This window comes from Coregonus lavaretus (assembly GCF_964263955.1).
Source record: "Coregonus lavaretus genome assembly, contig: HAP1_SCAFFOLD_717, whole genome shotgun sequence".
NCBI classification, from domain to species: Eukaryota; Metazoa; Chordata; class Actinopteri; order Salmoniformes; family Salmonidae; genus Coregonus; species Coregonus lavaretus.
In genome coordinates, this window is record NW_028161395.1 from 89,387 (window position 1) to 104,291 (window position 14,905).

Sequence of the window (14,905 nt, forward strand, 5' to 3'; positions counted from 1 at the left end):
GCAAGTCATCCTCCTGATATCAAGTTGATCCATATAACCTGAACCCAAGGCAAGTCATCCTCCTGATACCAAGTTGAACCAGATAACCTGAACCCAAGGCAAGTCATCCTCCTGATACCAAGTTGATCCATATAACCTGAACCCAAGGCAAGTCATCCTCCTGATACCAAGTTGATCCAGATAACCTGAACCCAAGGCAAGTCATCCTCCTGATACCAAGTTGATCCATATAACCTGAACCCAAGGCAAGTTATCCTCCTGATACCAAGTTGATCCAGATAACCTGAACCCAAGGCAAGTCATCCTCCTGATACCAAGTTGATCCAGATAACCTGAACCCAAGGCAAGTCATCCTCCTGATACCAAGTTGATCCATATAACCTGAACCCAAGGCAAGTCATCCTCCTGATACCAAGTTGAACCAGATAACCTGAACCCAAGGCAAGTCATCCTCCTGATACCAAGTTGATCCATATAACCTGAACCCAAGGCAAGTCATCCTCCTGATACCAAGTTGATCCATATAACCTGAACCCAAGGCAAGTCATCCTCCTGATACCAAGTTGAACCAGATAACCTGAACCCAAGGCAAGTCATCCTCCTGATACCAAGTTGATCCATATAACCTGAACCCAAGGCAAGTCATCCTCCTGATACCAAGTTGATCCAGATAACCTGAACCCAAGGCAAGTCATCCTCCTGATACCAAGTTGATCCAGATAACCTGAACCCAAGGCAAGTCATCCTCCTGATACCAAGTTGATCCAGATAACCTGAACCCAAGGCAAGTCATCCTCCTGATACCAAGTTGATCCAGATAACCTGAACCCAAGGCAAGTCATCCTCCTGATACCAAGTTGATCCAGATAACCTGAACCCAAGGCAAGTCATCCTCCTGATATCAAGTTGATCCATATAACCTGAACCCAAGGCAAGTCATCCTCCTGATACCAAGTTGATCCATATAACCTGAACCCAAGGCAAGTCATCCTCCTGATACCAAGTTGATCCATATAACCTGAACCCAAGGCAAGTCATCCTCCTGATACCAAGTTGATCCAGATAACCTGAACCCAGAAACAATGGTGGGAATAGGAGCCAGGAACACAGACTCAAACAAAATAAAAAAAGCTCAACAAACCAAACCCTTCCTCTTCCTACCCCAGTCTCTTCTCTGCACACACACGCACAAACCCATCAGAAAGAAAAGCAAACTATCAAAACAGTAGAGAAGAAAAAGTTCCAGAGAAAAGTAGACAGAGAAAGAGAAAAATAGATTGAAAGAGAGAGACTTACCGGGATGTGAGAAGTGAGCGACAGGTCCGACAGACAGAGAGTTGGACTCACTAAGCTGATGTAACCTGGTACATTTAGTACTGCAGGCTCTGTCCTTTACAGTGCCCAACACAGTGGTTTGTCTCAGTATTTACCAACCCCCCCCCCCCCCCCGTCCCTCACCCCTCCAATCTAGAACCTCTGTCTTTATATAACATTACACACACACACACACACACACACACACACACACACACACACACACACACACACCTCCCTCCTAGAGATTCCTGGGGCCAAACAAAGTTAGGGATGACGGCGGAAGAGGTAATGGAATTAAGGAGAAGCAGTAATTCCAATAACAAGGTGATTTAAAAAAAGAAACTCATTACAGATGAAACTCTCACAGTGAAGAGGTCCTTTAAGCCGGATCCATGCTGGTTCCTTTCTTCCCCCCTCACAGAACAGCCAACAATGGAGAGAGAAATTAAAGGGTACAGTCTTTTAAAATGTTTTACAAAGGACCAGAGGCAGAGGGAGGGTGGAGAGAGTTGAGGTGAGGATGGTGTGGGTGGACTAGCTAGGTATGTGGGGGTGAATCCGTTTTTTCACTGATTCGCCCCATTGTGGAAAGAGAAAAGGATTAATTATGATCTTAAAAAGGTCCAATGCAGCAGTTTTAATCTCAATACCAAATAATTTCTGGGTAACAATTAAGTACCTTACTGTGATTGTTTTCAATTAAAATTGACAAAAATAAACAAAAATAGCTTCTTAGCTAAGGGCAATTTCTCAAGCCAGAATTTTACTAGGACTGTCTGGGAGTGGTCTGAGTGGGGAGGGGAAAACAAAAAATGTGCTGTTATTGGCAGGGAGATTTGGAACTCTTTCTTATTGGTCTATTGACTAATTTACCGCATGGTGATGTCACCATGGAAGGCCAAAACTCCATCCCACCAAAACATGCAGAAATTTCAGGCAGTCTTTTCAAAACAGCTTTCACACAAAACGGGCATGATCATCATTTTCAAAATGTCACAGTATTATTCCAACCTCAGTGTGGAAATATATATAAAACACAGGAAAATCACGTTTCTGTCTGCACTTGGCCTTTAAGTTGACTTTCCAGCTCTTTACAATTTGAGTGTTCACGTCAGTTCTCAAAGTGTGTGTTCGTTTTATAATTCAGAGTAGAATTCACATAAACGTACATGTTTTAATTGCTCTTAAGAATCCGGCCGGCCGGTCTGGCAGATTTAAATAGTCCATCTCTCCAGCAAACAAAGAAAGGGAAGAAAATACCCCGGACATTACATACAAATGACTGGACTGGGAGCAAGCGGGTACGTCCCAAATGGCAGCCTCTCTCCTATATGGGCCCTGGTCAAAAGTAGTACACTATATAGGTATTAGGGTGGCATTTGGGACGCAAGCAGTGGAACTGTCACTGAGGGTAACAGTCTGCAATAAGCGTCAGTCTGCAGAGCTGGGAGAACAGAGAGACAGGAGAGAGACGGGAGCACGCTGGGTCATCATATACCATCAGCGTTATCTAGACACTGTCTGGTTTGTGTGAGTGTGAGTGTGTGTGTGTGTGTGTGTGTGTGTGTGTGTGTGTGTGTGTGTGTGTGTGTGTGTGTGAGAGAGTGTGTGTGTGTGAGTGTGTGTGTGTGTGTGTGTGAGAGAGAGTGTGTGTGTCTGAAAGTAACATGACAAGACATTGCAACACTACAGTCACTGACATAGTCATTCTAGCCAGTCTGTCTAAGAGTCAAAAGACGTCATTTTTAACTGTATTACTTCACATGAAGCCAATTTCCAACCTAACATGATGCATCCACATAACCTTCCTAAGGCAAAAGAAAGAAAGAAGTAATGTGATGGATCGCTGAGGTGACGTTAGGAGATTGATTCCCAATTGGTCAACTGACCACGCTCGTTTACTTCAGCTCACATTGATTCCTCTTAAGCACATAAAGGAAATGCCATAGGCTACGTTAGTTCCCAGCAGCTAAAATCCATACAAATCTTATATAAGAAACAGAAAGGTTGAAGTATTAATAGTCCTGTATTCCCATGACAAATCCCTACTCTGATCCCACAGGAGAATGACATGCAGAGTCACAGTGACTGGGGGGGGGGGTCCAGAGAAGCTGCTCTGTCATTATCATTACACAGGATTACATCTCCCAGACAACCGTGTGTGGTGACCCCTAAAGCTGAGGTCACCCCACCACCGCAATCAGCCATGACGGTCAATAAGCACGGTTCATGGTTCCTCACTGACTAGCCATCTGTCTGTCTGGGCGGGCGGGCTCAGAGTTCTACGAAATAATAATTCCTGTACTTAAAAACATTGGGATTTCCTAAAAAGCTCACGAAAGACTTAAACTGATTACTTTTGAGTACTTGGAGCTTGATGTTGACCAGCGGTGCTATGTAAACACATTACATTACAATGAAGAGATCATTCTGGAAGAAAGTTTTTCAAAGGGAAGAAAGAATAGACTGCCACATCTGTCTGCGTGATGAGATCATCTCATGGCAGTAACACTCAGCTTAAAAAAAGACATCCGCCATCCACCCGGCCATCCTTAGACTCAGACTCAAATTGCTTCTGGTTGCAGAGCTGTGTTGAGTGGCGTCTGCGCGACTGGATTCCTGCTGATTAAAAAACATCCCGGAGTGTAAGGAGGGATCTAAGCTTTACAGATGAACTGGTGTAAAGGGGAGGGCAGCCCCCAAAACATAGTTCTGTCTGCCCTCAGAGAACGTTTTCCTGCCTTCCTCTGTCCATTAGAATGCCAACCAATATAGGAGGTTGCATCCTGCAGCTGCTCTCTACGACTCTCCACAGTCCTCTTTCCAACAGGCCATTATGTAAGCCATTCACAGCTAGCGTGAGAGCTGTCATTCCTTTTTCCTCCCTCCCGCCCTCTCCCTTGATCCCTCTCTCGCTCTCCCTCCCTCCCTCCCTCCCTCGCTCCCTCTGTCGCTCCCTCTGTCGCTCCCTCTCACCCTGGGATTCTGTGGCCCCTTAGGATGAACAGGATATCCTGTGAGGAGGGGGGAGTCAGTGAGGAGGGGGGAGTCAGTGAGCGTATGGGACTCTGAGGAGGGGGGAGTCAGTGAGCGTATGGGACTCTGAAGAGGGGGGAGTCAGTGAGCGTATGGGACTCTGAAGAGGGGGGAGTCAGTGAGCGTATGGGACTCTGTGAGGAGGGGGAGTCAGTGAGTGTATGGGACTCTGTGAGGGGACATGACACAGAGAGAGACTGGCTGACACTGAGGACGACTGAGGCCTAGGTTTTAGGTAAAAGCCTCAGTGACAGGAAATAACTGAAATAAATATCTCAACCAGCCTTGAACAAATGTGATTCGGAAGAGAACAACGTAAAACAAAACCTCCATGGTATTTAGAGTATTTCAGGATTGCTCTTCCTGCAGAATGATTTCCCCAGTGTGGAGGTTAGCCTACCTATACTGGCTTTACTGGTTGACTGAGGAATTCAGACATTTGAGCTCAGAAAAGGCTGTCTGGACAAATCACAGAACAGTCTGTAATCTACAGAAGTAGCCGAGGAAGCATGGAATGCAGACAGGTTTCCCCTCTACTTCTCTCAAAATGACAACATACCACAGCACAGTAGACCCACCATCTCCCCCTACTGGTGACCACAAAACAACCCCTTCACAGAATCCCTCACTGAGCCATGGGCCCTGGTCAAAAGTAGTGCACTACTGTATATAGGAAATAGGGTGCCATTTGGGACAGCCAGAATGCCTCCCTCTCCATCCATCTATAGCAGTAGCATCATATGACTGTGGCCACGGCTCCAACTAAACCAGACAGAGCTCATGACTGCTTCTATTTTCCCAGGAGAGGAGAGGAGAGTAAACAACCCAATTAGAGGAACGAGAAAATAGAAAAATGAAAGGTCATCAGTTAACAGATGAGCTGAAGAGAGGTGGGGTGGTGAAGGGACCTAAGGAGGGGTTATACAGAGGAGAGGCAGCAAGCACAGGACTAGCCTGGTCCCACATCTGTTTGTGCAGTCAATGACCATAGGAGTTGGCGAGACGGCACCAACAGATCTGGGAACAGGTTAGCACAGGAGGGCCATGCCTCGTTGCACAGCCACTGACGATGGGGAATAACAAGAAGACTCAAATGTCCTCTCTGCACTCAGGAAGGCCTTCCTCGTTCTCAGTGCTTGGTAATAGTAATACTAATTGGGTCAGCTAGGTCTCCGGATCTATACGTGTAACAAATCAGCAACGTGCCAGATCAGCACATAGGGACCTATTGGAAACATCTCAAAGACAACAAATAAAATGCCATGTGAATACAGGCCTGGTTCCTGTAGCGGAGTGAAGCGCTCTTTCCCTGGCAACCAGACTAGCAACAGATGATCATATTACAGACACACAACATCATTATTAGTTATTAATACCATTAGTAGTTTTGACAGTTGAAACCTTGTAAAAATCTGACCATATCAAAGCTAGACCATCTGAGCACAAAAATAAACAAAAAAAACCTCCTTCAGTGTCAGAGTCCAAGTTCAACAGCTATGGCAGACATCTGACGGGTGTAAGTCATTGCGAAACTGCGGAGGCTAATGTTTCCCAATCTCAACATCGTAAATTATATGCCTGGCGGCACAAAGCAAGGAGGGTGTGTATGTTGGTAACCTCTCGGCCCCCAGGGAGAGTCCTCCTCCCCAGTGATCAAACATCAGCTTTATGATGGACTGAGCTCATAAAGAACAAACCATACAGGCCTAGTATATGTGAGACTGACTGACTGCAGCCCAGGGGAATGAGAGAGAGAGACAGAGAGAGAAACAGAGACAGAGAGAGACAGAGAGAGACAGAGAGAGACAGAAAGAGAGACAGAGAAAGAAAGAGAGACAGAGAAAGAAAGAGAGACAGAGAAAGAAAGAGAGCGAGAGAGACAGAGAGCGAGAGAGACAGAGAGAGCGAGAGAGACAGAGAGAGAGAGAGAGAGAGAGAGAGAGACTGAAGAGAAGAAAACTTGAGAGGGTGGAAAAGAGGTGAGGAAGAGAGGAAGGATAGAAGAAGAAAGACAGAGTGTAATTGGCAGAGACATTCAGAAGGGGAGACAGAGAGGATGGAGGGGGGAGGGGCTGGACCAAGGAGGACACTTACGCTGGTGACTCGGCGGTAGATCTGTGCAGCGTTCTGGCACTCTGAGTAGGGGTACTCTGAGGTGGCCATCTCCAGCATGCACATCCCAAAGGCATACACATCCACTGACTCGTCATACTTCTCCTCATACATCTCAGGGGCCATGAACTCTGGGGTACCTTGAAACGGATCAAAACGGAACGGGTTCAGAACTCTCTGTGCCTCACACTGCTGTGTCTCCTCTGGCCTAACTCACCCAGGAGGGCCAGAGAAGAGAGGAGTAGGAAAGGACGAAGCCACGGGACAGGCCGCCGGCGTACCACCTGCGAGGAGAGAGACAGGAGAGAGAGCGGAGAGGGGGAATGGGGGGAGCAAAATAAAGAGAAAATAAAAAAATAAAAAAAGAGAAGGGGGAAGCTGGCTTCAGTTTAGTCAGAAGTGAAACAAGCACAAGTTCTTCTCTGTAAGGCCTTTTATTGGGGCTAAGAGAGAAGGGGGGACAGGTGCACAGAACATGCTGATAGGCCCTTGTGTTGGTACCTTGTAATCAAGCAATTGAGAGCTGTAGTCTGGTCAGAGAAGACTCAAACAGGAGAGGGGTTGAGAGGACGACAGGCTGTTAGCCAGACAAGTAAATGTACGTTCAATCCCCTCCCCATCCAGACACAAACGCCTGATTGGATAGCTTTGTAACAGATGAGTCTGAAATGGCCAATCGAGGGCCTTTATGACTACATTTGTCCTACTGGTGTGGTTATCAACATAGCTATGGAACTAACTTGTGTCAAAACCTCACCTTTCTCACAGAAACAGGATACATGTCTTAGTGTCACTTACCTGTTAGTTGACCTGTTGGAAGCAAAGGTTAGAGTAGATTGGTTAGGCCCCGAGATAAGCCTATCCCATAGCTATTGACTGAACTAAACAGCCCTGTTCTGTGCACCTTGTGACACTGGTGTAAAGCAAAGGTCTTACACAGAAAAACGATTATTTAGAATTTTTGAAATGTTGATTTAAATGTTGATTTTCACTTACCAGAACCACTTACTGTGACTGCAGTACATATTATATTATTATCCAGTACTGCAGAATGAGGGAGAGCCTACATGTTTTAAATACTCAAGAGCATAGATAAACAAAAAAGAAAAAAGGGTTGATTAAGGGGGAAAAAAGCTAGATGAGCAGATATAATGGTCGGATCAGGTGATCTTAAAACGCTGAGTGGGGAGAACACAAAACCAACGAGGAAAACGTTTTAGAGAGATATTACATTGGGTGCATCCGAAATGGCACCCTATTCCCTATATAGTGCACTACTTTTGACCAGAGCCCTATGGGTCCTGTTCAAAAGTAGTGCACTATATAGTGAATAGGGTGCCATTTCAGACACATTCATTATCATTGTCAGCATGTGTATCTTAGACTTTAAATCAGTCTTAAAGTAAACAGACCACAGGTCTCCACCCAAACCCAAAGAGAAAATGTTTTACCCCAAAAGAGGGAAAACCCACGTTTATTGTCAACATTTGTGGGATTTCACGATGTGGCTAAAGACCTGCTGTCATTAGGGCAATTTACAAGCTCCAACACACCACAGTTTATGGAAAGTTAGAGTGCTTTCACCTGCATAATATGAATTTCAATTAGCTTTTTTCTCACGTAACTGATTGTTTTCAGATGGGGGAACAGAGACCAAAAGGTGTTTTCCCCTTGTTAAAACATGAACTGGCTGGCACAGCAGAGCCGGGGTGGCTCCCCAGTTTCACCCTGAGATCAGTCAAACACAACCAGCTCTGGAGGAAACTGGAGGCCCACGGAGTGCTGCGGTCAGGGAGAGCCTGGCACTGAAAACCTGTGGTCGGCTCACGACAAACAGTGGTTGGCATCTTCGACACTTTAAAAAAAGTGAATTTAAAATATATTTTACTTTTATCCCGTTCTTCCTACTCCGCCCTATCCCATCCACCCGAAACCCTCACATTCCATTCCAGAAGGTGTCGATTTAAACTGAAATATATTTTAAATTCAACCATCTGTGGGGAGGTCGGAAGGGACGAGGGAAGGGGTCTGGCTTTGACACAGGTGTTGGGATGGAAGGTAAGAGGTCAGTAAATCAGCCTTTGGGGTCGTACCTATGACACTCTTGGCGAAGGAGGCCCGTTTGAGCGTAGCCAATCCCAGGTCTCCTATCTTGACGGAACCAGTGGGACCGGTGATGAAGATGTTGTCACACTTCAGGTCCCTGTGGATGATGGGAGGGGTCCGGGTGTGGAGGAAGTGGAGCCCCTTCAGGATCTGACGACACCAGCTACGCAGAACCTTGATCTTCATCACTTTGAACCGCTTCAGATACCTAGAACACATTAAGAACAAACCGTGATGAGACTGTGGTACGTTTCTAACAAGTGTTGTTTTGGTTTTATATGAAATAGCTGATTTATCATCTTCATCGCTTTGAACTGCTTCAGATTCCTGAAACATCATTTAAACGTTCATTTAGCCAGTAAAAGTTACTGTCATTATAAACGCAAGGTAAAGCGTTGAGAACAAATTCGCTTTTACAATAACAAAAACAGTGGTGAGATGAGGTGTAGCACATTTCTATCAAGTATTGTTTTGATATAGGTGATTAATGATTATCAACCCATCGATGACGATGAGTGATTTTACATTTTAGTCATTTAGTAGACGCTCTTATCCAGAGCAACTTACAGTAGTGAGTGCATACATTTTTCATACTAGTCCCCCGTGGGAATCGAACCCACAACCCTGGCGTTGCAACCGCCATGCTCTACCAACTGAGCTACACGGGACAGTGATCACTGGCTTGATGTACATATTAATCTGGATATATCAGAGGAGATAACAAAACCTTTCAGTTGTTGTAATGGGAGCCCAAAAATAATATTATCCTGAACAAAAATATAAAACACAACATGTAAAAAGTGTTGGTCCCATGTTTGAGCTAAAATAAAAGATCCCAGAAATTTTCCATATGCACAAAAAGCTTATTTATCTCCAATTGTGTGCACAAATGTGTTTACATCTCTGTTAGTGAGCATTTCTCATTTGCCAAGATAATCCATCCACCTGATAGGTGTGGCATATCAAGAAGCTGATTAAACAGCATGATCATTACACAGATGCACCTTGTGCTGGGGACAATAAAAGGCCACTAACGTGCAGTTTTGTCACACAACACAATGCCACAAGTTTTGAGGGAGCGTGCAATTGGCATGCTGACTGCAGGAATGTCCACTAGAGCTGTTGCCAGATAATTTAATGTTAATTTCTCTACCATAAGCCGACTCCAACGTCGTTTTAGAGAATTTGGCAGTACGTCTAACCAGCCTCAAAACACGTGTAACCACGCCAGCCCAGGACCTCCACGTCCGGCTTCTTCACCTGCGGGATTCGTCTGAGACCAGCCAACCGGACAGCTGATGAAACTGAGGAGTATTTCTGTCTGTAATAAAGCTCTTTTATGGGGAAAAACTAATTCTGATTGGCTGGGCCTGGCTCCCCAATGGGTGGGTCTGGCTCCCAAGTGGGTGGGACTATGCCCTCCCAGGCCCACCTATGGCTGCGCCCCTGCACAGTCATGTGAAATCCATAGATTAGGGCCTAATGAATTTATTTCAATTGACTGATTTCCTTATATGAACTGTAACTCAGTAAAATCGTTGAAATTGTTGCATGTTGCGTTTATATTTTTGTTCAGTATATAGTATTTGGAGTGTGTTAGAGCATGTCCAACATTGCATTAGTGGCCTTCACTTCTTCCTAAGCCTCCCTCTCTCCTTCCCTCCAACCCTCTCTCCCCCTGTCGGGGGTAACAGCAGGGCCTAAATATTCAACATTTACCAAAACCCAGACTGGGTAATCTGCCCAATGCCCATGGAAGAGATTAACCCCATTCTAATAAATCCTTATAAAGTAGCAGGTTATGAGCTAAAGGGGACAAGGAAACGGTTTTGACCTATGAGCATAGTACCAGGAGACAGAAGACCAGTATAGGTTATTATTTGAGTGTTCCGATTGTTAGGTTTCGGTTAAACATCTTCCAGTGTTCAAATCACTCACACTGGACGAGCACATGCCATTTTTATAACATTTATTTGACAGGGACAATGCACATCGGACAACATTTCTGTCAATGTGCCAAATTATACACAGAGCTCCAATTCAAGCTACTGTTCCACAACAACAGAAACGTCCATGATCCAAACTGAGAAAAGCTGTTGACAGGTGCTACTATTGCTAGATAGTAAAAAAACTCAGCTACACGGACTAAAATACAGGCCAGGCTGTGACAGGTTGATTAAAATGAGTTGGTAGAGAACACAGCCCACAGATGGAGACTATTAAACACCATATTGTCCATATTGGCCAGTATCATGGTTGCATTGCATCATGGGGTTTGTATTTCACTGAGAGGTGTGGTGATGGTTGGCTATTCAAGGTACTGTTCAGGAGGGTGCAACGTTACATGATTCAGAAATGTGTCGTGTTGAACAGATATGGTTGTCTACCCAGTACAATAGGGATTCACACTGGCTCTTTCAGCATCATGTGACAGGATAGGGAAGCATCTCCTTCTCCCTACTCCCCTCTACACTTTCATTAGATTAGCCTGCCCAGCCCTGCCCTGCCCTGCCCCTGGCGGGGCATAATAAAATCATTTGGAGCCTTGCCATGGATTGGGATTTAGTCCAGTAAGCCTCATTACAACAATCTACTAAGCAGGAGGAGGAGGAGGAACAACAGCGGGAGGAGGAGGAAGAGGAGCGGCAGAAGCAGGAGGAGGAGCAGTAGGGGGAGAAGCAGGAGGAGGAGGAAGAGCAGCAGCAGGGGGAGAAGCAGGAGGAAGAAGAGCAGCAGCAGGGTGGAGAAGCAGGAGGAGGAGTAGCAGGGGGAGAAGCAGGAGGAGGAGGAAGAGCAGCAGCAGGGGGAGAAGCAGGAGGAAGAGGAGGAGCAGCAGCAGGGGGAGAAGCAGGAGGAGGAGGAAGAGGAGCAGCAGCAGCAGGGGGAGAAGCAGGAGGAGGAGCAGCAGGGTGGAGAAGCAGGAGGAGGATTAGCAGGGGGAGAAGCAGGAGGAGGAAGAGCAGCAGCAGGGGGAGAAGCAGGAGGAGGAGGAGGAGCAGCAGGGGGAGAAGCAGGAGGAGGAAGAAGAGCAGCGGCAGAAGCAGGAGGAGGAGGAGGAGCAGCAGCAGGGGGAGAAGCAGGAGGAGGAGGAAGAGCAGCAGCAGGGGGAGAAGCAGGAGGAGGAGGAAGAGCAGCAGCAGGGGGAGAAGCAGGAGGAGGAGGAGGAAGAGCAGCAGCAGGGGAGAAGCAGGAAGAGATGGGTAGTACCCATCATTACACGGTGCCTCCTCAGGAGGGACCAATACTGGCATTCTATTGCTCTCTCATTTGCTCTCTCTCTCTACACCGCAGGCTTGATGGGTGGACATACACAAACAATGAAACACAAAAGGGAACACAAACACAGAAACACACACCTAGCGCACACACAAAGGATTATATGTTTGTTAAACTCCAGGGGCACATTGCTTAACTTTGTAAACACCTTTTCTGGCCTGACCAGTTTCTGGCCTGAGTTCCAAATGGCATCCTATTGCCTTTATAGTGCACTACTTTTGAACAGGGCCCAGCAGTGCCCTATATAACAGGAATAGGGTGCCATTTGGAACACACCCTTTGCCTTGTGAAAATCAGATAAGACTGTTATTCCTTCCGCTAAAATGATGCTTGTTTGTACGGATGTGTTCTGTCAATGACTTCGCTGTTGACAGGCGAGCTCTGGAAACACTTTGGACGCTACTGTCTCAGAACCTTCATTCAACACCTATTCATGGAAAATTTGTCTTAAAGCATCTAATGAGAAAAGCTTCTAAAAATGGTCCAAATATAACAATTAATGAGAAGAGAAATTGTCCAATAATTCCTGAAATGAGTGATGAAGGCACCACTGGAGCATAAAGCCTACACAAACAGCATTACAGTGTTGAGTTAATAGAGTCTAGTCTGGGATTGTCCCAGCTCTGAGAGAGAGGGGTGTGTTGATAGGTAAGTTATTGTACGTACGTGTGTGTGTGTGTGTGTGTGTGTGTGTGTGTGTGTGTGTGTGTGTGTGTGTGTGCTATGCGGTATAGGACAAGCGAGGAGGTAAGGCTGCTATGATGGAAGTCCAGGAGCTGATTGAGGTGTGAGGCTGGTTCCAAGGTAGGTAAGCCAGTGTGACAGAGCCCAAAGACGCGGTCAACATCCAACAGACAACAAAGATTCACAGAGAGGCCTCTTGATACCTGCTCTGCCTCTCCCTTTCCATTCTCTCCTCTTTCTTTCCCTCCTCCTTCTCTCTCCCACTCTTTGTTTGTGGATGGGTCTGGGGTAACTAAGAAAGTTGTCATTCCGTGACAATTTCCGTAACTGCGAAAGTGTAGCACACCGGGTACGTATGTAGCAGGTCTGTGAAGATGTGTGTGTGCACGTGTGTGTATGTGTGCACGTGTGTGTATGTGTGCACGTGTGTGTGCACGCGCAGGGTGTTTTCAGGATAAAAAAATGGGCTTAGGTGGTGGGCGTGGCAGGGGGTGTGTCAATGGACGAGGGCGCAGCTGAATTTTAGATTACAATTTTAGAGGCCCCCCCATCTTGGCGGTGTAGAGACATTTCTGCATTTCTAAGCCAATTTCCTTCAGTTCCCTGCATTTTGCCATGGCTAATGCGGTATTTTGCTGCTCAAACATCGATCAATACTGCTAAATCCATTGTTTTGAGAATTCAATTCTCCACAACGGTCTAGCTTTTATTTTGTATATACATATAGGTATATTATCTTTTCTAAATACTTTATACTGTATCTGGTTTTAGTTGTTTAAGTCTACACTGAAAACATTTCTGAAAACAATGTATTGCTAAAAACACTGTTTGACTTAGGAGGCCCGAAGAAACGCTTTGGCGGCCCGCCCAAGGATTTCAATGGCAGACAAATAATAATTATAATAATAATTAGTCATTTAGCAGACGCTCTTATCCAGAGCGACTTACAGGAGCAATTAGGGTTAAGTGCCTTGCTCAAGGGCACATCGACAGATTTTTGACCTAGTCGGCTAGGGTATTAGAACCAGCGACCTTTCGGTTACTGGCACAACGCTCTAAACCACTAAGCTACCTGCCGCCTCAAATCCCTGGTGGGTATACGTGCACCTGTATTTAGACTACATGTGTGTATCTGGGTCAGTACCCTGAGTGCTACAGTGCCAGACATGTGTCACTGTTTGTCTTTCTGCACTGGGCTTAGGCTCCCATGTTGAACCCCCCCCACACAGCTGTGTGGGTGATGATGATAACCATGTGGACCAGACCAGACCAGGCTGGCGTGAGCTCAACCAGCCTGCCGCCCTACCCAGCCATGTGCCTGGCTCTGGCCCTCCTGAGGGTATGGCACAGCTCCTGGTACTGTAGTATGTATGTGTCCCTGGTCTTGGCCCAGGCCTGTACGGCTGTTAGGAGAGAGGGCTGTATGCAAGATGCTGCCAAGGAAACCAAGTCCAGGGGCAATATACTGCACCACATGGAGAAGAATATCCACACAATCCTCAACTGGGACTTTTCCTTCCATCTTCTTCCAACAGTTAATATTTTTCTTCCTTCAGCTTTAAAGATAGTTTCTGTTTTTCCCCCACACACATTTAATTCATAGCCATATACAAGTCTTGCTTCCATAACAGAGACAGTGTTTCAGGAAGTGGATAATCTAGGCCATGACAGTGTTACAGGAAGTGGATAATCTAGGCCATGACAGTGTTACAGGAAGTGGATAATCTAGGCCATGACAGTGTTACAGGAAGTGGATGATCTAGGCCATGACAGTGTTACAGGAAGTGGATAATCTAGGCCATGACAGTGTTACAGGAAGTGGATAATCTAGGCCATGACAGTGTTACAGTCCCCATAGTGAAGGTACAGTAGTTTGGGACACAGCACACTGACTCTTCCACAGGAGGGAGCTGCTGGTCTGGTCCAGAGTCCTGAGCTGCTCCGTCTGTCCTGTTGTGGGCCCAGACAGACTAGTACCACATGGTCAGTACTGTACCACACCACGGCCGACAGGACAGGCAGAAACACTGACGCCCTCTCCTTTTGTCTTTGTCTGAATGCCTGTCTGTCTCTCTCCATCCTCGCTTTCTCTGTCTCACTGTCTGTCTCCCCCTTCCCCCTCACTGTATCTCTACCTCAGTCTATCCCCCTCCCTCTCTATCAAGAATGTGAGGAATCTGCATCAGCAGCAGCTGGCAGGTGGGCAGCTCTCCCACAATGCATCAGTCCCATGGAAGGTGGGGTGGTGGGTGGCATGCTGTCCATTGCCCATTCCTACTGTAGCTATCTGCTCTACATTCAGGTTTTATTGTAACCACAGAGAACACTGGGCCGGTCCCTAACCCTGACTGGCCTGCTGCCCTGTCCGGTTCTG

The 14,905-nt window shown here is 46.3% G+C and overlaps 1 protein-coding gene across 1 annotated transcript in view; it reads right to left on the bottom strand.

The window, feature by feature from the left end:
- LOC311120731 (serine/threonine-protein kinase WNK1-like) overlaps window positions 1-14,905 on the bottom strand; it is a gene marked incomplete at its 5' end in the record, with an annotated part of 84,040 nt that overhangs the window by 62,677 nt on the left and 6,458 nt on the right. The window contains 2 exons of the mRNA XM_084195309.1: window positions 6,448-6,605; window positions 8,559-8,779. Coding sequence (XP_084051435.1) covers window positions 6,448-6,605; window positions 8,559-8,779 — 379 coding nt within the window. The remainder of the gene's footprint in view (window positions 1-6,447; window positions 6,606-8,558; window positions 8,780-14,905) is intronic.